General features: G+C 41.5%; 1 protein-coding gene across 1 annotated transcript in view; it reads left to right on the plus strand.

The window, feature by feature from the left end:
* The window catches only part of SORCS3 (sortilin related VPS10 domain containing receptor 3), a 403,927-nt gene that overhangs the window by 361,661 nt on the left and 16,223 nt on the right, over positions 1 to 26,043 (plus strand). The window contains exons 19-25 of the mRNA XM_081191998.1: positions 2,038 to 2,224; positions 7,353 to 7,486; positions 11,849 to 11,972; positions 14,533 to 14,645; positions 16,482 to 16,613; positions 21,641 to 21,740; positions 24,109 to 24,214. Coding sequence (XP_081048124.1) covers positions 2,038 to 2,224; positions 7,353 to 7,486; positions 11,849 to 11,972; positions 14,533 to 14,645; positions 16,482 to 16,613; positions 21,641 to 21,740; positions 24,109 to 24,214 — 896 coding nt within the window. The remainder of the gene's footprint in view (positions 1 to 2,037; positions 2,225 to 7,352; positions 7,487 to 11,848; positions 11,973 to 14,532; positions 14,646 to 16,481; positions 16,614 to 21,640; positions 21,741 to 24,108; positions 24,215 to 26,043) is intronic.

A 26,043-nucleotide genomic window follows, 5' to 3' on the forward strand; every position in this document is an offset into this window, starting at 1 on the left:
GGACTAGCGCTATAAAAAGTGCCTCTCAAATATATCCAGCGAGCAGTGATTGTTATCCATTTGAAATGCCTCCACTTCATTTCCAACTTAATTTATATTCATAAACTAAGGGAAAGCTGACATTGCATGTGTGGCGGTTGATACACCTTTCACAATTTTATATACAGGAAACATAGTTGAAAGGAATAGGATTAGCGGATCGCTGCAATGCGGAGCAGGCTAGTAAGAGGCTGGAAAGGGGATCTGTTTCTCTTTAGATACGAGAACACTGTTCCTTTTCTCTTGAAAACTACAAATACACAATGAGGGCATGGGTTGGGAATTGTGGCTGCAACATTAGCAAGCTGAAATGGTTCGATAAGAAAAATGATATGAAATTATATGCACCTCTTATGAACCAAGAGGTGCATATAATTTCATATCATTTTTGTTTTGTTTGCTTAAAAATCCTATTTTAACTGTATTTTTTTTAATAAAATAAAGGACAGTAGTAATGAAATATCCTCTCCTTGTCTCATGCTATGTGGTATGCTGAAAGAAATAGATTGACCTCTGGAAGAAAATTGGTTAATCTAGGCCAGATATGATTATAAGGAGATGTGCAATTATCAGTCTTTAAGCTATGGCAGCACTGATTAACGCAACTTAGAGCTATACTTTCTCAGTGCCAAAAATCTCTCAGGCAAAAGAAGGAAGTTCTTGCATTGGCTCTGCCAGGAATCTCTTCATCCAACAGATAACAGTAATAGCTTATGGTTATAGCGTGCACACATTTTCTGAACCATAGTCAAGGCCTCTTGTTTTGCAATATATAACAGTCTGCCAACAGATCACTTTCCTTCTTTGGCAATTCATGGTGAGGAACAAGCTGTCCCGAAGCAGCTATCTCTTTTCAAGACTTGCAAATGCAGTTCTAAAAGAGCAGTTAACTTTTTTAAAAAAGACATTGTTAGCTACTAAACCCAGAGATCCTGGTCCTTTAACAACTAAACCAATAGTCTATCTGTGCTACTCAATTTTGAGGCTAATTATTGTTTATAAAATGTACCGGTTGGTTCAGAAGCTGCCTTTATCAGACCACTGTCCACCCAGTTCAAAACTGTCTGTGTTGACTGGCAGTAGCTCTTTTGGGTTTCAGTCAGGAGTTCTCTCCCAATCATACTTGAAGATGGTGGGGATTATTTTGCACACAAGGCAGATGCTCTGCCACTGAACTATGGCTGGTGCTACAGTGCCAGAAATCCGTAAATCCACTGTATTCAAAGAGTCAGTTAAGGCTTTTAAAGGGGACCCAAGTGGTTGCTGGGAGATCCGATTTTTATTCTCAAGTCTGAAAAAACAAGCTTCACTGTGTTTCTGGAGTAGACCAGGTAGCAGAATTGCTTTTATTTACATTCCTATTTAGTAAAATGTGAGTGTTGTGTGGGCTAAACCACTTGTGGGCTAAAGATCTTGAAACGACTCCTAATGTTTGGAGATGCAAAATAATTTCATTCTACTCTCTGAAACTTCCTTGAGCATATCCAAATGGTTCTTTGTTTCTTTCTGAGGTGTCCTGTTTTGCTTAGATTCTGTTCCTCAACAAACAGAACAGAATCCTTTCAGACTGCAGGAGTGGGTTATGACCCCCTGAAGTAGAAAATTAACACAACAGAGAGCAGGTTGTGCTTGAATGTCATCACTCACCTGTAACTGAAGTTGTGCAATCTATGCTAGATCTCCTATACTACACCTAGACATTGGTCGCTGGCCCACCAACTTCCTTTCAGGGAAAATATAAATCAACCAACCCTAAACTATATGGCACAAACTTTAACATTTAGAAAATCTACCCTGCCTTTTTTTTTCTTTTCTCATTTTTTATTACCGAATATATCCTGCAGCAAATATCAGGTGGTCACTTATTGAATTGCAGGAAAAGTTCAAAGCTTTTGGGCCATGTTTATGCTAATAAGGTTATCCTTAGTGGCAGTGCAGTGTATAACATAAATCATCCTTATCAGCCACATTGCTAAACCACTGTGTTTCCTTCTGCAGGGTGATCTCCAGAGGACAAATATCCAACTAGATTTTGGAGATGGTACTGCTGTGTCCTATGCTAATTTCAGCCCTATAGAGGATGGTATCCGACACATTTATAAGAGCACTGGGATCTTCCAAGTGACAGCTTATGCAGAAAACAACCTGGGTTCTGATCTGGCAGCACTCTTCCTGCATGTGATCTGTAAGTAGTTACCTCTGGTGGGCTTTGAAAAACAGTGGCGTAGCGTGGGGGGTGCCAGGGGTGCCGGCCGCACCGGGCGCAACATTTGGGGGGGGCGCGTTTGGCCGGCCCTCCTCAAGGAAGCAGGAACCCCACTGTCCTCGGACCTCCTCCGAAGGCTGGCGGTGGGGCGGAGAGACCTCCTCCCGCCGCCAGGCTTCGGATGGCTGTCCTGAAGACTTGTGGCGGGAGCAGTGGTGTAGCGTGGGGGGTGCAGGGGGGCCTGCTGCACCTGGCGCAGCATCTGGGGGGGGGTGCGGAAGAGACTCGAGTGCTAAAATCCACGGGTTAGGGGGCGCAAATTACTTGCCTTGCCCCGGGTTAGGGGGCGCAAATTACTTGCCTTGCCCCGGGTGCTGAGAACCCACGCTACGCCACTGTTGAAAAAGCCCCTCAATAGACTGCATTGTTTTGGAAGACTCCATCCTTAATTCCTGTTTTCCATATTACAATTAGTTGGGGTTTTTTTTTTTACTGTTTGACATGCTTTACCATTCTTATCTCATTCATTTGTACAACAACCTTGTACTATCTTCTTGAAGCACAATCCTGTACACTAGTAAGTCCCATAGGGAGGTAAATGAGCGTAGGATTTCAGCCTGAATGTTCTTATTTTACATATGGTGAACAAGGACCAACAGGGTGGATCCAACAGGGTATCTGAAGAAGTGTGCATGCACACGAAAGCTCATACCAAGAACTAACTTAGTTGGTCTTTAAGGTGCTACTGGAAGGATTTTCTTTATTTTGAGGGTGGATCCAGTTAGAGTTGAACTTCTCCCCACTGAAATCACTGGGACTTCACTTGATCAGGACTAACTTCTCACACTGATTTCTGGGCACAAGGCAATGATTCACCAGTGCTCACCTAAGGAGTCCTATCAGCTTGACCCCATGCTCAATTCCATCCTTGCCTCTTTTGTAAAAAAAAACCTATTATAAATTGTATTTAACAGAGCACATTGCTCTGAATTTGCAGCTAATTAAACTCAGTGCTAGCCATTTAGAGTTTTTTGGAGTGGCTAAAACTGGTGAGAATTTATACAACTTTGTTCAAATACACTAAAAACAAATATACAAATTGTAAATGTATGGTACAAAGCAACAGCCATAAATTGAGCTGTAAATAAAACAATTGCATGAACTTATATAATATTCTTACATAGGTTTGAAAACATTTATCATGTGTAGTAACCATAGGCAACTCACGTTTCAGAGTTTGACATTTCAGAGTGCAAACCATGTATTTGAAATATGATTGTTTCAGCTGTTCATTTGCACTTCACCTGAAGCATGCCAGCAATGAAAGATGCTACTATGATTTTCTACTGATTGAGGGTAGAAGGAAGGATCAGAGGAGTAGGACATTAAAAAGAAGTCTGGCAGATTTTCTGCATTGAAGGTTGGCAGGCAAAAAGTTACAGGGAACAATGATGTCAGCCTTTTACAAGAAACAGTTGGGATCAAGTTCTGAGAATGTTTTTTTGGTGATAATGTCACAAAGAAAGATTGTGAAACTGAGGTTTTTTGCTCTTCTTATACAGAATTCTCCAATTAGTTTTAGAGAGAAAGGCTTCATTTGCACTGAACATTTAAAGTCCATATCTTGTTGGACTTCAAGTCTCATCAGCTGCAGCCATCGTGGCCATTTGTCAAGTATGATGGAAGCTGTAATCCAACAATTTATGGAAGCCATTACATTGGCTGCCCTGGGTAGATCATACTAAGTTAAATGGATCTCTGTTCACATCACCTCCAGCCAGCATGACCAATGACTGGGAAATATGTGGGTTGTAGTCAAATAGAATGCTGCTGTAAAGATTATGGAAGCCAAATGCATTAATGAATTGCTCAAACATCACCCTTCATCTGCATGTCTTAAAGTACCTTATAGTCTTTATGGTTCCTTCTTCAATACTGTCAGCAAGAAATGTAGGATTTCTACCACCTCTGCCTATTCATCTTAACCATCTGAGAATCATAAGACTGAGTTGTGCTTCAACTGCACAAGTCTAATATTCCTGCTAACGATGATTGAATTAGGTTGCATGGAGAAATTGATGCTCAAGAGTGAAGCTCTTCTTCATGTGCTACCTCCTCATGAGGTCTGGAGGGTGGCAACATGAGAATGGGCCTTTTCTGTGGTGGCTCCCTGCATGTGAAATGCTCCCCAGGGAAGCTCACCTGGTGCCTTCATTACATATCTTTAGACAGGAAAAAACATTCCTCTTTCCCCAGGCCTTTGGCTATCTAAACAATTCATGGCCTTTCAAACAGGGGTGGAGGGTAGGGTTAAAGGGTATTGTTTTTGTTTCCTATGGAACATGGAATATGTTTTGGTGTTTCTATATTGTCAACCACTCTCTGGTCTTCAAATGACATGTGGTCTAGAAATTTAATAAATAACTACTACTACTACTTATTGGGGTAGTGGTGAAGTGGGATAGGTATTTACAAGTTCAATTTCCCTGCTGGAATGAAGGTATTATTTAAAGTCCCAGTATCCCTGGTAGAGAAATGATGCCATTCATATCAGGTTTTGTGCCCTTCAAGCCTTGGTTATGCTAGTGGGTGCTTTGCATTGCACAAACATTTTGCATGCACTCACGTGGAATGTGTGCAAAAGATCAAGCCCTTTCCACTAGGACCGTATATAGAAGTATCTTATTATGTTTCATGGTTACCTTTCCCAGCCAGGACTAATTATCATGAGATCCCACGGAGACTGTGCAAAGAATAAGGTTCATGATTACAGTGTCAGATACGCATAATTAAGCCTCTCTAGTGTTAAATATCCATGGAAGAAAAATATTTTATGCAAACTCTCTTAAACTCATACTGACAGAACGTATTGGACCTTGAGCGTTCACCAGCAGGAGTGTTAAGGGGGTGGCCTAGTGGGTCTGAGTCCTAGATCTTTTGCAATCGATTCCAAATCTTTCTTTCCCCCGTTAAAAAAAATCACTTTAAAAATGGTAAATTTGCTTACAGGACAGCTTTCCCTATGAAAATTGGCCTAAATCTGCTAACTTATAAATGAGCAGATGCAAATGTTATGCAAATCTGTGTAATGGGCCTGTGCACAAACTTTTTAAGGACTTGGAAACATCCCCTGCATATGCATTTCCATTGGTTCATTCAGGCTTTTATTGTGTCCATGCGTGCATGTGTAGATAAATGTTTTTTCAGATTGGTGTCTGCATTGTGATGTATGGGTTTTAATGTGTATGCACTGAAGAATCTTTCAGAAAGTCATCTTATGGATGCAAAACAATATATTAGAACTGGCCTAGAGAATAAGTTGATTAACGGTGAGATCTCCCACCTGCTTGTAATTAGAGCAGTTTACCTGACTGTAATATCTGAGCAGGCTCAAGAAATGATCAGTTATTTTGAGCATGCCCACTGCAGAACAATGACAAATTATCATTCAGTTCCATACACGCTTGCTAACGAAAACAATGAGGGGGAAACCAGATGGAGAGAAAAACTAAAGTTTCAGTTTGAAACTTCAGATTTTCCCATCTGTTTGTAACTTTTTTTGTCCACTCTTGGTGACAACCTAAATGCCTAATTTCTTGAAATGAAAGCCTAACTATAAGTCTGCTGTTTTGCTCTGAGGGCATTGCAGTAACTTGGTTAACTTTAAGACAAACCATTTCACCTGCCAGTCTAGTTTCTGTTTTCAGAACCTCTGCGACTTCATATGTGCTTGGGCTTGGTTTTGTATAAAAAAGCACTCTTTTCTATAGGTATCTTCCCAGAATATTTCAGGTACTTTGTAAGAAGGAATATATGAGCACAAATTCTTATGCTCCATGCCTATTCTGAAAAGTAATCATGTACAATATTCAGTGTGTATCCCTTTCAAATATGTCTCAGATGCAGTAACTGGGAAATGGAATGGGACCCTAATTCCTAGGATTTCAAAGAAACATCCCTGAATCTTACATGCATGTATCCTCCACAGTTGATAGGGCATGTGCATATATTTAAACTTTTATTTCTGCACCCAAGTAGAATATAGAAACAGATTCTGCCCATAGATTTTACCTTTTGACAAGTAAGTTAAACGAACCATAAGGATCCTGGAACTAGACTACTAATGGATTGTTGCTAGAGGATACATTGCACACTGGATTCTTGAATTTTGCTAATTAAGTTTTAGCTATATTTGGATTTATTTAAGATGACCATGCGGTTTACGTTGTGTATTTTGACAGTTCTGTAGTTTGCAAACTAGCTTTAGTACAATAACTTGGAAAGATGGCATACGGTTTTAAAATGTAAGGAAATACAGCACAACAGACTGAAGGCTTATCCACAAGCGACTATGGGAAGTATTCAACTAAGTTGTACTCCCAGTAGACCTATCAAAATTAATGGACCTAATGTCCATTCATTTCAGTGGGTGGGATTCAACTAACGCAAAATGCTAATGGAAGCCATCACAAGGGCTCCTGCTAGCGCAGTGGAGCTTTCCCTGCCCCCCTCCTCTCATGCCCTCCATGCCTCCCCCAGACCTGCTTTAGAAAGTCAGGAGAAACCCCAAAACAGCAAGTTAAGGGGAGGAGAGGGAGATTGTTTCATCTGCAAACAGAGATGGTTGCACTGAAGTGACAATGAGATGAGCGCAGCATTGAATTTCTCCCAGTGGATCTACTCTGAATAATTACCCCATGTTTACTGCCTGCAATTATCACTCTGCCCAGAATGGACATGTGAAATTGCCATCGCAGATCATACTTGTAGAACATCATTGCTATCAGTGAAGGCAAGGTTAAGTAGTTTCCATAGCTGACTCGGATATTATGGTGAGCTTTAACCCTATTATGACTGGTTAGCAAAGCCAGAGACAAGTTTAATTTTAAAAAGAAGAAAAGATTTGGAGTTGTTGCACATTTCTTTGTCAATACAACAGGTGGAATTGTATATACTGTTATACACCAACCTTTGATTGCTACAAGTGTATTAAGTTTTTTAAAAAGGCATTTTTACATTTAGCCGCTTTAAAATTTGCACACTTTGCACAAATTAGAATTGTACAGAAGGAATTTCTAATACATCTCACTGTGTTTCCTTTCCACAGGTCCAGTAGAGCGTGTCGATTTGAGGGTCCCCTTTGTGGCCATCAGGAATAAGGAAGTAAATATCACAGCTGTGGTTTGGCCCAATCAGTCGGGTACCCTCACATACTTCTGGTGGTTCGGCAACAACACAAAGGTTTGAGCCTTTTTAAAAATGAAACAATAAAAATAAAACCTTGTTTATTTTCTTTGAAAGGATTCATATTTGAATTGTCTGATGTTTTAATTTTATATATGGAGCTCCACCTTATTTGAAGCCGCGGTAAAAGCAAGGTAATTTTTCCTTGCTGTTGAAAAAAAGCTTCTTTGTTTTCTAAACTTTGCCACTGCCCCTCTCTCGATCTCTCTCTTTCTCTCTGTTTTTGTACCACCCCTTGTTGTTTGCATGAGTTCTGACAATGTGCAGTTGGTTATTATTGGAACATTGTGTGCAGAAGCTATTATTGTTACTAGAATTCAAAATTATACACCACTATATCTACTGGATAATGGTGGGCTTTCTGCTCAGCATTTAAAAACCACTGGTGATCAAATAAGCATCATTTCCAATATGAATGTCAGAACACACTTGTATTTTTAGAATCTCACACAGTGTTTTAAATCCAATGGGGACTGAATAACTTTTGGCATCTGTGAATTCAAGCTAAGATCGTAAGCAGCACTCTCTTAGGCTGCCTATGCTATTTGTGCCTTTGAGGACATTTCAGAGAAACTGAACAGCGAAAGTGCTGTTGAATGCTCAGTCGCAATCAGTCACCTATTCCATAGAGCCATGCCGATAAAAATTATTCTGATACTAAGGAATCTGCATAAATATTTGTGGGGGGAATGTTCTAGTGATTGCTTAATTTAGATGTTTACCTGGAAGATAAAATATTTTCTTGGTACGATTGCTTAGCCACAAACTGGGATTTCATGTCTTGCTTGAAAGACTGTGGGTTTCAATCTATATTCAGCAGCTCCTCACAAATGTATCAGCAGTTCCTAAATGAGAAGATCAGTATTGGTGAATGAGCTTTCATTAAATAGAGCTTATTTGCTACTTCTCATTTCACTGCAATATAGGATGTATTCTGAATTCATGTGGGGCAGGAATGGAGCCCTGCAAACTTGGCCCATTGTCCAGTGTGAAACTCATTTGTGCCCTAGTATGCACCCAGGGGATCTAAACCCCACTTGCCAGAATCAGATCATATTTTACCCTAGGGCAAGGGTGGGACATAGGAAAGGTCCCCAGTCATTTTAGTTGTGAGTGTTCTTGGCACATACCTCCCCGGGAAGCATCATCACATAATGACATTAGCAGGCATTTAGTCAGAGAAGACATCTATTTGACTTTGACTTGCTAGGTTGGAAACTATTTGGAACCTAAAATAGCGGTGGTCTCCCCCCCCCTTTTTTTTAAAGAACAAAACATTGTAGTTTCTCTCACATACTGAGATATCTACACTTGGAATTTGCAAATGAGAGTAATTGTAGTTGCATTTTTGTACCTGCAATTTAAATCTTATCTATGCTTATGCCTCTGATTCCTGGGTGCACTCACAAACTTAAAGCTCTTTAAGCTGCAGATGCAAAATGGCACCAAAATAAGGGGCAGCTTAAAGCTGGTAATAGTATTTGGCTTTGCAAAATGGCAATAATCATGGGAAGGCCGTAACAGAATACTAAGCAATGCTAAGCTGCCATTCTGATAGTCTGAGGATTTACTGATATTTTCCACTGATTCACAAGGAAGGGAGCTAAAAACAGCTACAAAACTGCTGTTCTCCCAGGGCCCTTCTGCCTTTATTCTCTCTGGGGGGTTCCACTGTTCTGAGTTGTTATTACTCTCTGACCTCTATTGATGCACTCTGCGGGAGCAAAGAACTCTAGGGATTGTTTCCTTGAGCACCACAAGCCCACGAGGCTTGGGAGCAATCCTAGAACTCTTCACAGGAGTACTGATCTGTAGCCACAAAGTCTAAAAATCTACACTAAAGCTTTTCAAATTTGATGGGTTAAAAACAACAGCATGCCACACATTCTGCAATGTTCTTGTTTAAACAAAAGCAAAATACTTTCTCAACATGATATGCAACGTTTCCCAGTTCCCCAGCATTGCTCTTTGGAGAGCTTGATTGCAGGACTTTGCTGATGTAGCCCCATAATAATCCTATTATGTAAGTCACCAGGCGAGTCTTTTGCAGTTTTAATATTCAGACTGATCCAAACAAAAGCATGACCTGTAAATCACAGAAAATGGTTGGTGGGTACTGCTGCTGCTTTTATAGTAGGCATTAATCTGTTGGGATGGTTGATGTTGCCGTTGGTGTTGGAAAAAAGCACTTATGATGAGCGGCAGGGTGGGCAGTGCGCCGATAGCATCCCTAGGCTGCACCTCTGGCCCAACACCAGATGCAGACCCTCCATTCCCTCTCCAAGACAGAGGGATTTTCCAGTGGTAGGAAGTAAAATTCCTATAGACTACAGCAGCACCTCCTTCCTGCCCCTCCAGTCTGGGCTAGAGTCTGGGCACAGCCAGATTGATTTTTCACTGCATGAGAAGTAATTTTTCCTGAACAGATTTATCACATTAAAACAGCAAATTGGCAATGTGATGGCAAGAATCAGGCAAATACTTCATTGCACTGCCAGTTAGGACATTAACCGAAGACGCTGTGCAGTATAAACTGACTTTGATTTTTGTAGAATAGCCAGATTCTGATGCCTTTAACCCATGGGAGGAGTGACGCAGATAGAAATGGCAATTTAGGCTATTTGTAGACTCATCGCTTCACTGCAGCCTCCTGCTTTAAAGGTACCACTGCAATATACAGCTCCATTTTATACACATCCTAAAAAGGGAAAGGTACCCCCCTAGACGAGCCTTAATTTCTTTTTCTAGATAGAGCTATTGTAGTGAATTGCTGGTCCACTGCTTTAGCAATATACCTAAAGGCCAATTTGCTTGGATTAACACAGGTCCAGTTTAATAAATGTGTCTGGCTGTCTAATAGGTTTTGAGCAAATGAACCTTAAACTCCTTGATTTAATTTAGAGTTAGTTCCCAGACCTCAGTGCATGAATTAAATCTAAGGAGCTACCTGAATGTTAAAACTCTGTGATGGGGGTGAAATCAGCCATGATCTAATAGGACATACACCATAAAAGGGAGGCAATTTTTAAAACAAAACTGGCTTCTTATATATTTCTTGACTTGGAAAGCACTGCGGAAGTCCCCAGAGTGGGTTGTAATTCTGCAAAGGGTTTATGTAGAATTTATGTAGAATTTGAACATAAAAGAATGACCTCATCTCAAAAAAAATTAGGCCAAGACTTGCAGGGATAAGAGAGTGAGAGAAACTTGGGAGGCTCCAAATAATCACAGGCTGAAAAGGTGCATGCCTTTAAACATAATCAAAGTTCAGATGGTAAACAGATAATGGCAAACTATTTTATTCCAAAACAGGACCAGGCCTTGTAGATGAGACACCATGGCAATACTCCAGGCCTGCACCCTGTTGCTAACATCAGTCATACACATAGAGAACCGGAACATCAGATTGGAGTGGGAAAATGAGAGTAGGTGGCAAGGAGCAGCAGTCTCATTCTTCCAAATATGTATTTGGAAATCTCATTCTTGCAGGAAGCGATGGCATCTGTTCACCTCTTTTCATCACAGACACCCTAAATTTCTCCCCTGGCATAGGTAGCTACCAGTCCAATAGCATGCTCCAAGCAGTCATAGAAGGACCATCAACATATGACTGTATGCAGGTTAACAACAGCTGTATTATTGATAAGTTTCCTTTAACCATGGCTAGGGCTTTATTTGAGATGCAGAAGAGAGGGAATAATAATTTACTGGGGTAGTTGATTCCTGCTAAAAGTCAGCACCCAAGCTAGATTTGTTTCATTGAATGACTGACTCTTGCCATCACACCCATAAAGAGGACTCAATATGCAAAATATATGGTATTAGGAGGGACTGGATCTCCACACTCCCATCTCCTGGGCATGGTTGCAGCCACAACCCATGGTAATTGGAGCAAAGGACCCAAATGAAATTCTCCCTCTTGGCTACATCAACCTTGGGCATGTGAACCTGACATGCACACTGTGGCCTCACTGTCTAGCATTCACCAAGGTGTGCATGTAAAGGGAGGTAAAACACTGGAATAGGAAAGAAGGAAGGAAGGAAGGAAGGAAGGAAGGAAGGAAGGAAGGAAGCTTAATAAGTCTAGCCCCTGCCCTTTCTTGATTTGGCTAAGCAGCCCTCATGCCTACAAGAAGTCATTCCCTGGGAGAAGCCACTGGAGGATTCTTCTTAGGAGTGTTACAAATTTGCCCCACTTTAGAGGAGCCACGCATTCCTAGGAGCTAGTTGGTGACTCTTTTCCCACTCATATATACAAACTAAACTGATGCATTCAAATCCGTATTTTTTTTGTGTGTGACCCCTGTGATTCATGGAACAGAATACTAAATTAACTATGAATGCATATGACTTTTACAGCCATTCATCACCTTGGACAGCAGCATCTCTTATACTTTTACTGCGGAAGGAAGGAATACCGTCACAGTGCAGGTCTCAGCTGGCAGTGTCCTCATCCAGGACACCAAGAACATTGCTGTACATGGTAAGCAGACACAGACTAATTCAAGAGATACACCCCCCCCAACAACTGTTTCTGGCTCCTCTTCCAATTCTATCCCCCACTTCACCAGCCCCACCACAGAGTTTAACAGTGGACAGAAAACACTTGGGATTGTGCATGCAGTCAAAGGTAACTGCTGCAGGCTTCATTCTAGGTTCCTTTAAGACATAACAATCCTCCTTACATCCTTTGATACTTAGGTCTTAAAGGAGCCCAGAATGAAGGATAAACACGATGCCTGAAAACCTGCAGGAGTTACTGCCTTTTGTTGTTGGCATCTGTCTGTCTTGAGAGATAACGGAGTGCACCTCTGGGGATGAAGCCAAACCCATGGAGAATCACAGCACCTGCTGTGGCATCACAGCATCTACTGTGGTTGCAGAGACTAACTCCTAACTGCTGCCTCCCACATTGTTTTTGCTGCAATAGCAGCACTGAAATGACCTATCCAGGACACAAGCCTGGGCAAAGTGTATGGAGGTCCTGGACTACCCTGACAACAAGACCCCACTCTCAGCCTCACAATACATTTGGCACCAGCTTGGCTGCAGGAGTTGCCGGAAGGAGGTGTGCAAGATGCCATCCAACCATCTTAGGGACTCCACTCTCAATTTGTGTAGGGCTTACTCCTTATCCTTTTCTTCTCCTGAACATGTCCTGGAAAGCAGCAGGTATGATTTTTTTCTCAGCATTTCCCATGAATGGGTACGTATAGCCACAAGGCAGTGGAGGTCTTCCTTCTCCTAGATGGGCGACCTTCCCAGGTTGACAAGCCCCATTTGCTCCTCATTCCCCTCTACAGCACATGCAGTAACCACCTTCTTGACTGTTGGACCCACTATTGGTCTTATCCACTCAATCCATCAGAGCCTGTTCCTCACCAAGCGTTCAAGACCCATCAGCTACCCTCACGTTGTTTAGTTGGCCATTCAAAGCTATTTCCCAGGGTGTGGCCACTGTCCCATGCTAACAGCTTCTAGGAGCCACAGGTGAGAGCTGAGTGCAGGGTGGGGACTTCCTTTTACTACATACACAATTGACAAGTGTATTCTGTCCATCTACTGCTTGAGGACTTTGACATAAAAATTCTGAGGCCTCCTATTACCTCCCCTGCCCTCTCCACAAGCATTCATCATCCCTGGTTTCAATTACCCAGGCTCTCTTATGACATCTAAGCTAATGGCATCAAGACCTTGCTTCTAAAGCTCCATTGTGACAGTAGATCAGGTCAACTACATTAAGATAGTTGAGGCAGGCAAGGAACATATAATTCAAGTAGGAGAATGAAAGAGTGATGGGGACAGAGGCTGAGACAGAGCCAGGACCACTGGGAAATATGGATGGCAAGACTCTCAGACTTCTTCTTACTCACTCTACTAATGACAAGAAGGCATTCTGTGATGGGTCAGAGAAGAGGTCCAGCTCTGTGAATCTATAAACTTGGCTGCCATTGAAATTTCCCTTGCTCTCCTGCAGTCAGTTAATTAGAAAGTAATTTCCTAGTGCCTCATGAATTGCAGTATCCTGATTCGCCTGTCATTAGCTCAATTGGTATCTGATTTGTTATGCATAACTACTCATGGCTGCACATGGGGCTAACAAACAGATAATTCCTGCTTTTGGAAAACAGAAGATTTGCAGTAAGGATTTGTTCAGTGGAGCACAATGCATGCCAAGTATAATACAAGAACAAGCCCATTTCTCATTCAAAGTGTCCTGGGATGGGAAAAAAGTGGTTGATTAAAAAAGCAATCTAGTATTTTGTCTCCTTTCCTTTATTTTACTCTCTTACTAGTATATTAGTATATATAATTTATATTGTACTGCACTATTCTCCCCTTCCCCCAATCTTTTTCATCTCACTCTTCACTTTGGATATTTCAGTGCAAAATGAACAATTTTTATAGTATTGTTTCAACTTTTAAATGGGAAGTTATTGTTTAAGTATTGTTCCCCTGGGTTTGGGACCAAGCTTATGTATAATATTCGTCACCACCACAGTAGTATAACCAAGTGTTTAGATTTTTCTTATGTTCCTAAAAGTTATGGTTTCAAATTTAAGCCATTCTTATCCTAGAGGGAACTTTTCTGCTCCACTCAGCTATATTTAAGTATTCAATCATTTGGGAAAGTCAAAGGTGAGCTTTAACTTTGCTTCCAGACATACATTTTTGTTAGGTAGGTAGGTGTATGAAACTTCACATTTTAGAGCTGCTGTTTGACACAGTGAGTCTGAGGTCCGGAAAATGAATATTTTCAACATCTAAAAAGTAATCTTTAAAAATTATTTTGGGGGGGGGGGCAGGACCAAGAATAAGGATTCTTCCTATAGATTTAAGGAGCAGAAAAGTTAGTTGGTATTCCGAATGTCTGGTGGATTTTGCATTTCTGAGAACATGTGTTTCTGCTCTACCAGCCTTAAACTGTAAAATAGATCTTTCTTGTCTAACATAGAAACTGATGCACCTTAATCATCTCAGCTTAAACAGCTGGCTGGCTGGCAGGATTACAATGGAGTCTGACTGTGATTCTCTCTCTGCAGAATATTTCCAGTCTCAGTTATTATCATTCTCTCCCAATTTGGATTATCACAATCCGGACATACCTGAATGGAGAGAGGATATTGGCAGAGTCATCAAGAGAGCCTTGGTGCAAGTAAGTATTCACAAGCAGACCAATTAATAATAAGGGTGATTTTCTTACAGTCTAAGTAATCTATTGCAGGGTAATTCAGAAAAGGGAGGCTATTGTTCACAATTAGCAGCATTAGCAGCCACTGCATTTTTATCTAAAGCCAAGTACCATAATAGGACTTTGCAAATATTTTCCAACACTTTCCAGAACACCAGCAAAACCCTTCAAGGAAAGGCAACTGAATTCAGTTTGTTCCCTGAACAAGGGGCTTACAAAAAAATCATCCGCTTCCTATCATAACAAATGTTTTGCAGTCTTTAATCTCATTCATCCACCCAGCAACTGGGGTGTGTGGAGGTGTGCAGATCATCATTATTGTCATTATATGGATATAGGAATTTCTCATTATTCCAGTAAGTATATAATTGTCTATGACCTTTGCAGTTCATTTTTCACTTCTTTGAGATCTTTTTGGATCCCTGGGACACAATGAGAGCTTAAGAGAGACTATTCTTTGGATTCCATCTTTTTATTCATTTCTAGAACCATGTCCTATTGCTTTCATTTGAGAAACAATAGTTGAGTTGTACTGTGTGAGAGTTGCACACATATGCACAACCTGCTTTTCTCTTTTGGAAGGGCATTTGCCCACTTTTTATTTTATTTTTTAATATATATTGTATACTTCTGTAAACTTAAGGGGTCCCCTGAGTCTGCTGATACATCCTTCCTGTATGTGGGTAGTGCTGTTTTGGCTATGTGAGCATCAGCACTCACCTTGTGACGTTAGGAGATAAGAATGATATAAAGATAAGAAGACTGTAAAGCTGGATCCGAGAAAGACCTTCAGATATTTTGTCTCAAAATTCTCTTTATTATTACTTGCTCTTTTTCATTGCAGATGGCTTATGTTCATGTTGCCTTTTAAAATCTGCTCGGCATACTGAGTTTTCGCACTCGGTAAACAAAGTGTGAAAATTTGCAGGTTTTTTTTTGCCTACTTGTTATCCCCACTGCTGAAAAACTTTCTCAGTGTGACTTAATGATGATTCTGCTCCCTTTGATCAAATGCATTCCTGTTGCTCAGAGATAATAAATAAATAAATAAGCAAGCAAGCAAGCTTCATTTGCAGCATCTTGCAAACAAGATGTACACTGCAAGCATGTACTGTTGCAAGCAGTACATTGTTCAAATATGCCAGCTTCCAAGAAAACTTTTAGTCTGTTCTAGCCCAATCACACCTGCTTTTTGCATTTGAAGTTTTATTAGCAGCTATCTATAGCTGGGGGGAAATAATGTGGCTTGGTTACTATTTATGCAATCGAAAGATACAATAAATTGTATACTACAGTATTAATATTGTTGTTACATTTATGTTACCTTTAGGACAATATACTGTGCAGCCTATTTAGGATCAGACAGCAAAAAGCTGGCATTCAAAAATGTATATACCTGTATGCTATAATAGTGCAGCTGATTTTTTTGGATTCTTGAATGTTATCATGCATGATTGCTGTTGCAAATCTGAGGTTAGGAATGTATTTTGAGTGGTATACTTGAATGGACTTTTACATTTCGGCAGTATAATTTAGGGAGTCAGAACATCTTGCTGATATACTTCATATCATCCAAAATCTACCAGTATATTCTCAGTAGCAGGATATGACCGCAACTTTCATTTTTATGGGGTTGTTGAGAAGAAGTATGGTTTGGTCTTGCAAAACCATTGGTATCTCATGTATAGAAGAACCCAATGCTTTCTTATCTTCTCTTTTCATATTAGAACTCATACAAGAAGTTGAACAAAGAGTACCCTTATGGTTACTACTAATCCTCCTTCTGGTCCTCTTCTTTAGGTGACTGGCATCCCTGAAGAGCAAGTTTTGGTGGCCGTGTTCCATGGTTTGCCCACCTCTGCAGAGCTTTTCATCTTGCCCCATCAAAACACCTCTGAGAGAAGGAAAGGCAGTGAAGGTGACCTGGAGCTGGTAAGGAGAATGCTTCTCATTGTTCATGCATTCCAGCTATTAAGATTGTGGTTTGTGGCAAATTACCACACTAATGCTGATTTCCTCAAGTTGTTGTAAATATCGATCTCTGCACAATGTCCTAGGAATTGACTGTTTTAGAGATTTAAATAGAGGATCAAATATGGGACCAGAATCAGTGGTGGACCTTGGGGTCTCCAATTTCAGCAGCACCAAAATCCCTCTTCCCACCTCTTGCCTTCCATTGTACCTCCTAGTTGCGGCACCCCCAAGGCTCCATGCCTAGTGTGACCGAACCAGTCATGCTCCCCTAAATCTGCCTCTATCAGATTCAACTAATGAGTTCTGCTAGCAAAAGCATGTGTGAGGTCTTCTGCAAGTGCAATGGGGCTTTTCAACCTCTCTCCTTCCCTTGCGTGCCCCCTGTGTCTCTCCAGATTGGCTCAGGGGATTGGGAGAAATGACATGTGGAGGAAGAGAGTGGAGATAGTTCTGTCAGTTGAAATGCTCGCGCCGATGGAACAGCCTTCTTAGTGCTATTATTTATCATCTTATTTATTCAATTCATATCCCACCCTTCATCAGAGCATCACAGGGAGGTTTACAGGGCTATGTTGAATTCCTCTCATGGAGTACTTTGTTGAACTTGTAGGCATATATAATTTGAAGCTTTAGAGTTGTCTGACTGGATTTGACCTATTAATATTGTTCAGTTACCTTTGAACTTTTTTTTTTAAAAAAAGATATTGAAATTTATAAGAGGTGGATGGACATGGCAGTTTTCTACTTGCCTATATGCTGGTTTCGATAGGGTTGTGGCCACTGTTCCCAAGCACTTGGACAAGGCCTACATACTGCATCCTATCACAACCACACTTACAAGGAAACGAAGACTTACCTCTCTCTTGGCAGCTGCGTGACTAACTTTCCTAAGGCACAGCTCTTTATTAGATATATGCATTTTATTTATTATTTCTTCATTAGAAACATTTTAATCCTTATGGAGCATTGAACAATGGGCATGACTAAACTAGTTGTGCCAGAATAAAATACAGTAATAGAAGTATGTTCTTCCAGCCTGTCCTGGGATGAATTTGCCTCCCCGCCCCCTTTCCAAGGAAAAAAAATACCGTATTTTTCGCTCTATAACACGCACCCGACCATAACACGCATGTAGTTTTTAGAGGAGGAAAATCCGTAGGCATGCCACCCGTAGGCATTCCCTCCATAACATGCACAGACATTTCCCCTTACTTTTAGGAGGAAAAAAGTGAGTGTTATGGTGCAAAAAATATGGTATATGGGACCTCTTCTACTGGTCAGGGTTCAGAAGTGTACTTGACCAGGTGGCATGTGCTTCATAATATATTTCCAATCTATTAGGACCAGCACAGAAACCCACCCACCTGTCGCATCCTGGAATATGGTTTTAGCCAGTTACCTAGGCAAGGCAGCTGGGATGTTGGTGCTGTGAGGGTGCAATGCCAGAGCCAATAAATCACTCCTCATGGTGAACCTACACTATGCAGGCATCTCCCTTGCCTTGCTCATCTCCCCTCCGTCCCGGTGAACTGCAGCAACGTTCTGCAGCTCTGCCCATCCGGCAAGCCACTTAGGGGTATTTGAGCTCAAAACCATTTAGAGCTTCAAAGGGAAGCATTAGGGCCTTGCAATATTGTCTTTAACATTTACCAAGTAAGCATGAAGGTAGCTGTAAACACCTGTTACTTAAGCTGCCTTGATGAATTCTTTTAGCATTTTGGTGTCACCCATATATATAAATATATTGGGCTTTACGCCTTATTTGAAATAAGCAGCTCCTTCGTCCTTCCGATACATTTGATATCCAAGGAGAACTGCATCCCATTGATTTTCACTGTTCCTACAGATTTCTGGCATGCTCACTCCATCAATATTATCTGCCAGTACCAGGCAATTACTATAATTAGAGTAACCAGATTCATTGGAGGACATTGTATTTTTAATAGGTGTTTAGAATATAGAATTTCAGCAGATGCAGCTTTCCTAATCTCTGTACAATAAGTTTCGATCTGACAAAATGTGCCCTTCTACAAAGCACCTAAAAGTATAGCAGCTGTATTCTGCTTTGCATTTGGTCACTCTAACAGCCGTTAACCCATCCAAATTTCAGGCTTCTAGATGGTGCAAGCATATCATGCCAGCGACTTTGCTACACTATTTCTGGGCTCAGTTCAAAGTGTCAGTTTGACCTCAAGAGTTCTTCATAGCTTTCAGTCAGGGTATCTGTCTCCTGTCTACCCGTCTCTATATGCACTTACTTGGAACTTAAAATATCCTTTTCCAGGTACCCAGCCAGGTGAAGTATAGTGGGCGGCTTCTGGCAAGGGGGGCCTTTTCAATGACAGCCCCCTTGCTATGCAACACTTTCCCCAGAGAGACTCACCCGGTACTTTCATTTTGGTGCCAGGTGAAGGAAGACCTTTTATTATTATTATTGCCACAGAACTTTTAATTCGTTCAAAACCATTTCAGTTGAGTTGTTTTTTATGTTTTATTGATTGATTTATGTATTTTAATCTGTTTATATCTTTGTCTTAATCACTCTGTGAACATAATCATGGGGTGGCATATAAATATTTTAAATAAATAAATAAACAAACCATGATTCTACCCGTGGGACCCTGCAACAAATTGTTGCAGCAGAGAGTGTTCTGGGTTCCTACCACTCCAACCTCTATTCCAGAACTCTGTGCCTACTGAGCATGTTGAGTCCTTGATGAGCTGTTTTTTCCTCCATATATTGAAAGCCTAGAAGTGACTTGAGTGGGACACCTAATGCCACATAATGAATGATCCACAACCATGTTTGAAAACATATGTATCATGCAATTACAGGTACATTTTCCAGACACGCAGGATTGGTTACAGATCCCTATTGAGAGTGTATTCAGCCATAAACCCAGCTAGGATATTGCATACAAACTATACCTGGAAGTTTCAATAGCCATTTACTTAAATAAATAGGTAATTACAGTGATGAATAGCAGCTGTGATATTAAGGTGAGATTAGAGTCATGAACAATAGCACAAGCTTGCTTAAGCTTCCATGCAGAAATTAACTAGTGATTAAATCAGCGGTATCACTTCTGGAGGCCTTATGTGGAGCAGGAAGTATAAAAAGACTTTCCAGCAAAATCCAGTTACTCTTGTTGATGGCCTGCCAGATAGCTTGTGGATGTCAGCTCAGTAACCAGGAATAATCCTTAGCTCTTCCAGAGTGCTTTTCATTGTTCACCGTAGTGCTGAAATTTTCCAGGTGAAAACTTATTGTGCAAAATAGGGGGACAAAATGGGCACCATTTCAGTGTAGGTGGGCGATTTATTTTTATTTTTAAGGGCTTGGAGATGTCCAATGTCCCTTGCAGTAGAAGCACAAATTGCTGCTGCCATTTTGCCTTTCCTTTTTAAATGATTCCCTGCCCCCAATGCAAACTGGACGAAACGACAGCAAAACTCTCATTTGTCCCCCTTCGCTGAGACCTGGGGACAATACTGTGACGTAACATCATTCTTACCAGGTTTTGCATGGAGCGAATAGTGCACAGGGCTTCAGGAGGACAAAATTGCCACCAAAATGACCACTTAGTTTTTGCTTGAAAAGCTGGTAGAGAATTGAATTCACATACAATAGTTCTGAATTCATTACACCAACCCTGTTGTTATTTCTCTCAGTGTGTTTACAGCACAGCTGAGATTTCTGTCTTTAAACCTCTACAGTGCACCAGTTCTTATATAACCTCTGCACACTGATCAGGATCCCTTTTATCACACCAAGTCATTTGAGAACTTGCAGATGTTCAATATGTTTTAATACACCCAGATGGAGTTAGTTACCTGCCTTGAGACTATCAAGATTGCGAGGTTTAATAAGGAATCTACATGGCCGAGTCACTCTTTTAACTAAATATTTAGAATGTAGACTCTTCAGATGCTAAGCTTTGAACTTTGAAAGGCTATTTCTTTCCCTTATAAATGTAGATCTTGCCTTGAAAGGTTACAAGACAGGTTTTTTCCTGCAAGTCAGCAACGGCAATATGAATGTGGAAAGAAGTTTCTGCAGGGAAATTGGATGTATGTCATAAGTGTTAAAGGGTAACAACATTGGCTTGGATCCTAACAGCCACAAGGAGAAGGAACCTCACAAAAGGGAAATTCCAAATTCCCCATCCCTTTATTTCCTCTACAGTTCCTTAGACACTCCCAAAAATTCTGCCCAGAGAGAGTTGAGGAACCCAAACACTGTGGAATGAGGTGTTACGGGACTTCAGTTGGAAAGCAGAGAACCCTTGCAAAAAAGGGAACTTCAAGCAGTGCTATTTTTCTAGAAAAAGAGATGCCAGAACTCACCATGAACGCCTCTCTTGTTCTCTCATAATGGCAATGGCACCCACCTGAGAGGTGCTGGAACTGAGCTCATGCTAGTTCCAACTGGAAAAAGGCCCTCACTGAAGGATGCTGAAAGTTTTGTGTTATACTTCATATTATTGATAACACTTACTTTCATTCAAAACTAAACCAGCAGAAAATTGTCTGCCTCTCGCCCTTCAAGATGCCACTTTAATACCTGGCTGTGCCCAATATGAGTAACTTAGGGGTTATGAAAACATTTCTGTATGGGAATTGCATGGTAGGAGTAATTTAAAAACAAATTGGATTTGTAGCAACATGTTGCAGCGTGGCATGGCTCAGGTAAGGTTTCCAGCTATTCTCGTCCTAGTTTTTTGCTCCATGACAGTCAGTTCCATCTCCACAGAATATGCTCTGTCATCAGTGGGCTGGCTGAGGATTTCCCGTCTCATTTAGGGGTTTCTCCCCTTTAAAAAAGATATTTATTCAAATCTTCTTTGTGGATTGTGCTCTTTTTGCTATGCAAGGTCTGACAACGAGAGGATGACTTTTCCATTGGTATATTGGAAGTGTCTGTGGGGATTCTTCCTATAGTTTCTGAAGTGCTGTTGTTAATGGATAATTCATTGTTTCCTCAGGCTGTTGAAATCCTCTTCAATGCTTTGAATCAGAATCTGGTCCAATTTGAGCTGAAGCCTGGAGTGGAAGTCATTGTGTATGTCACTCAACTAACGTTAGGTAAGCTGGCAAGGAACCCTACACAATGCAACTCTTTGCAGTTAGCCTTAGGTCTACTAGGAAGAAAGCCAAAGAAAGATTGCATTGTAATTGTTTGCCTTCTGACTATGGACCTTGACACCACACTTGAAGATCACTTCCAGACTTCTAGCTGGAGAAGTCTTCAATATGTCTTGGTTCAAGGGAAGCAAAAAACAAGCAGAGGGCAATTTCCTTTATAATCCGGTCAGATATCTTATCAGTTCTCTGTGAGTTTCCTTCTAAGTTTGCAATATTGGTATATGTTTGCTGATGGTAAGGTGTACATTGTTGTATTGCCCCCTGGAGATGCTACTTTCGTTTTGAGAGCAACTTGAAAAATGTAACTGCTCACTGCCCCCTAAGAACAAGCAAAAACAAACCCCAAGGTTTTTTTTGCTCTGGTTGGTGAACGACAATTACATAAAAAATTTGCAAGAAACAATCAATATAATTGATCCAAATAACAAAGATGCTCATCAAAGAGAAAGCTGTTTGGTCTGATGGTGCGGTCACTCATTCGCACAACAATCCATCAGAGTTTCATTGGGAGTACAACATTATCAGAGTAATCGTATGCCTGACTATTCAGTAGCAAGTCCTATTGAGTTCAATGGGGCTTGCTCTTAGGTGAGTGCATTTCAGATTATGACTGAAAAAACTGCTCTGGAGACTGATCTGCTGAATCTCTTTTTTTTATAATTCTGACCTGAGCAAAAAATTCCAGAATCACATACCCAATTGGGTTAGCGTGAATTTTGGCACTGTGGTTAATTTAAATGTGCCAGTCACATGTGATGTTCTGAACATTGTGGGAAATTAGCAGTGCGTGCTGGCCACTCCTGTTCTCACTCCACACATCACATTAAACCAAACCATGGTTTAGTGTGAATGAGCAAATGTGTAGGTTTCCAGAGCAAAGATTGCAACTGCTGCACTCCTCCCCTAGTTGTTCTGCTGCTGCTGTGCTATTCAGGGCTAAACCATGGTTTGGCTTCACATTGTGTTTGAATCTGGGCTCATGGTTTGTATTGTTCCAGGCAAACTATGAATTGTAACCAAGGTTTGTTCCTGGTTCTCTGCTCTGTTAGACCAACCATGACTCTGGGTTCGCACGTAATGCTAAGCCAAATATTGGCTTAGTCTTGGGTGGCAATGGATCAGCTGGACTGAAGGAGGAGCACAGCAATTGTATGCTAGTGTGGTGTAATGGTTGGGTGTTTGACTGGGATTTGGGAGAACAGAGCTCATAACCGCAATCATCTTTGGACCAGTCACCATATCTTAGCCTAACCTATCTCAATGGATTGTTGTGAGGATAATACAGAGAGTGGGAGGGCCATGCCCACCACCTTGAGTTCCTTAGATGCAAGGTGGGATATACAAGCATAAAATAGGACACGGGTGGTACTGTGGTCTAAACCACTGAGTCTCTTGAGCTTGCCAATCAGAAGGTCAGCAGTTCGAATCCCAGTGATGGGGTGAGTTCCCGTTGCTCTATCCCAGCTTCTGCCAACCTAGCAGTTCGAAAGCACACCAATGCAAGTAGATAAATAGGCACCACTGTGGTGGGAAGGTAAACAATGTTTCTGTGCACTCTGGCTTCTGTCACGGTGTTCCATTGCTCCGAAAGCAGTTTAGTCATGCTGGCCACATGACCCCCGAAAGCTGTCTGTGGACAAACGCCGGCTCCCTCAGCCTGAAAGCGAGAAGAGTGCCACAACCCCATAGTCGCCTTTGACTGGATTTAACCGCCCAGGGGTCCTTTAGAAGCATAAAAAAAACAAATAATTGCTCTGGGAATTGCTTATTCATGCTATGCCATACTTCGGCTTAGTGTTATGTGCAAATTAAGCTGTTGAGTCTATGTACCATGGTGACTCTGTGATAATTCAGTGGGTGAATTATGAATGAATTTATTACTAGTGTTTGCATCCGCCTTCCCCAATCTAAATGCAAAGCCACAAGCTTCACAAGAGACTGAACCCTTCCTCCTCCCGCTTGTTTTTATTGGTTCACTGTTAAACAAAACCCATGAAAAAGGCTGAGGCTAAAGCAGACTGAAGCAGTGAGGTGGAGCAGGGCTTCTCCCCTCTGCTTGTCTGCACACAGCCTGCAGCTTCCTTTTTATTATGGTGCTGTCTAGAAATTATAGCTTTGTGTTAAAAGGGGGGGTCTTTTTTTTGCTTGTCCATGTGAGTTGTCGTTTCTCACACAACATGTGCCACATGCCTGTGCTAGTAAACAAGAAGAGGCAGTAAAGGAAAGAGAATGGCTTGCTTCCTCTTACTTCCCTCATTCCTGCAGTTAAAGACTTCTCCGCATAACGTGTTGCTCTTTCATTTCCCAGCACCTCTTGTCGACTCTGGTGCCGGGCACAGCAGTTCAGCCATGTTGATGCTGCTGTCGGTAGTCTTCGTGGGCTTGGCTGTTTTTTTAATCTACAAGTTTAAAAGGTATGTTGCTGCTCCTCTGTGATTTACAGAAAATCCGTCTGAAGATGAACTTTCAGAACCTGGATTTCAAAGACATTTTAAGGCTTATGGCTTGAGAGGAAAGGGGAGAGGGAGGACAGAAGATTCCTACAAGGTGTGGATGCGAGAAATCAAGATGTGTGTTGTGGGCACAACGGTCCACAGAGCCGTGTGTGCTCAGAATGGATGAGTTTCACTCAGCATCCTCAACCCTCTTGGACCGGGGAAATAGGATGGAGCACATTCTCGCCCAACTTCTGAGGCTTTTCTCACTGTAACTACTTCCACTCAGTTCTTATTCCTGTCACATGTGCTGTGCAGCAGGATAGGAAATACCTTGTCCAAATCAGAATGGTGATAATGAGAATGCACTCTAGCTCCAAGGTGGGCAAAACTCCCCTTTGGAGAACCAGTAAGAGAACAGGACACATCTCAGTATGTGGGAGGTGGGGTTAAGAAGCAAGGGACAAGGGGCCACCATTTCACCTGTATATGACACTGCAAGTGATTACATTAAAGGGGCTCCACATATTGAGGGGGCCAGTGAGCCATGACAGTCTCTTCCCACCCCTTTGGATGTCACACAAGCTAACTAGTTCCATTGGATGCCACAAGTTGAGAAGGGGCACCAGCAGGTAAACTTGTGTACCTAGACATGAGGGTATGCATAGTTTTCCCCATGTCCTAGATTCTTGCACAGGCTCCAGGACACAGGGAAACCTACAGGCAGAGACTTCTAAGCATGTCAGATTCACTTCAGTGCAAGTTCATCCTCAATGCACGGGCAGCAGAGGCAGAGCTAGTTGACCCAAACATCATGAGGCGTGGGGCCAATAGCATGGACCCCACAGTCTCTTCAGTGCATGGTAGGGGGCTTAAAGTGATAAGGTCTTGTTTCCTAACCATTGCATTTTAAGCAACTCTTATCTGCTATGTCTCTGTCCCTGTCTTTATGGTACTTATTTTTATTGTGATGCTCATTATTTTATTTATTTAGCAAATTCAGAATGTTGTAAGCCACCTGAACACTGTCCCTACAGTAACAGATGGGACATAAACATTTGTCTTTCTTTTTTTGAAGTTATGCTTGGTGAATACAGAAAACTTTTGTTGGTTGATGGGTATAATCACTTACTGCTTTCTCCATTGCTGTTTAACCCTTCTAACTCTCCAGATCTTCCATTCATGTCAAGTTGTCATCCAGCATTCGAAGTCTGATGTATTTCTAACCAGATTGCTGGTTCCAGTGCAGTGAGTGTGGGAATATGTATCCACCTACAGTCCCATCTGTGACATTAGTTATGTCTGCATCCATTCCACTGGCCGTCCTTCTGAAATGATACAAGGGTCAATACAGCTGACTGCTTTTTACATAGAGATCTATGTCACTGGGTCATTGTGGAACTGAGTTATCTAAAAATGTAAATTTTTTCCTTGCTGGAAGAATTGCATACCAACTCTAGGGTTGTCATCTAAGGAAGCAGATTGTCTAAAGAGACTAGCATCATTTCAGTCCTTAATATGTCCCTTTCCAGATGTCTGATTGTGTACAGATTATATAATTATGTCTCATTGTGCTTCTATGGAATGCTGCAACTTCCCCAAGGAATTTGGAGAGACAGATCTACAACATTTACCACATTTTTTGCTCCATAGGACGCACTTTCCCCCCTCTTAAAAACTAAGGGGAAAAGTCTGTGCGTCCTATGCAGCGAATGCAGAGGGGAGGCAGGCAGGAAAAGCCCCCAAGAGCCGCACACAAGCTTCGCACGGCTCTTGCGGGCTTTTCCCCAGGAGGAAGATGGGACTGC

Source organism: Podarcis bocagei (genome assembly GCF_964188305.1).
Source record: "Podarcis bocagei genome assembly, chromosome: 4".
Lineage (NCBI taxonomy): Eukaryota > Metazoa > Chordata > Lepidosauria > Squamata > Lacertidae > Podarcis > Podarcis bocagei.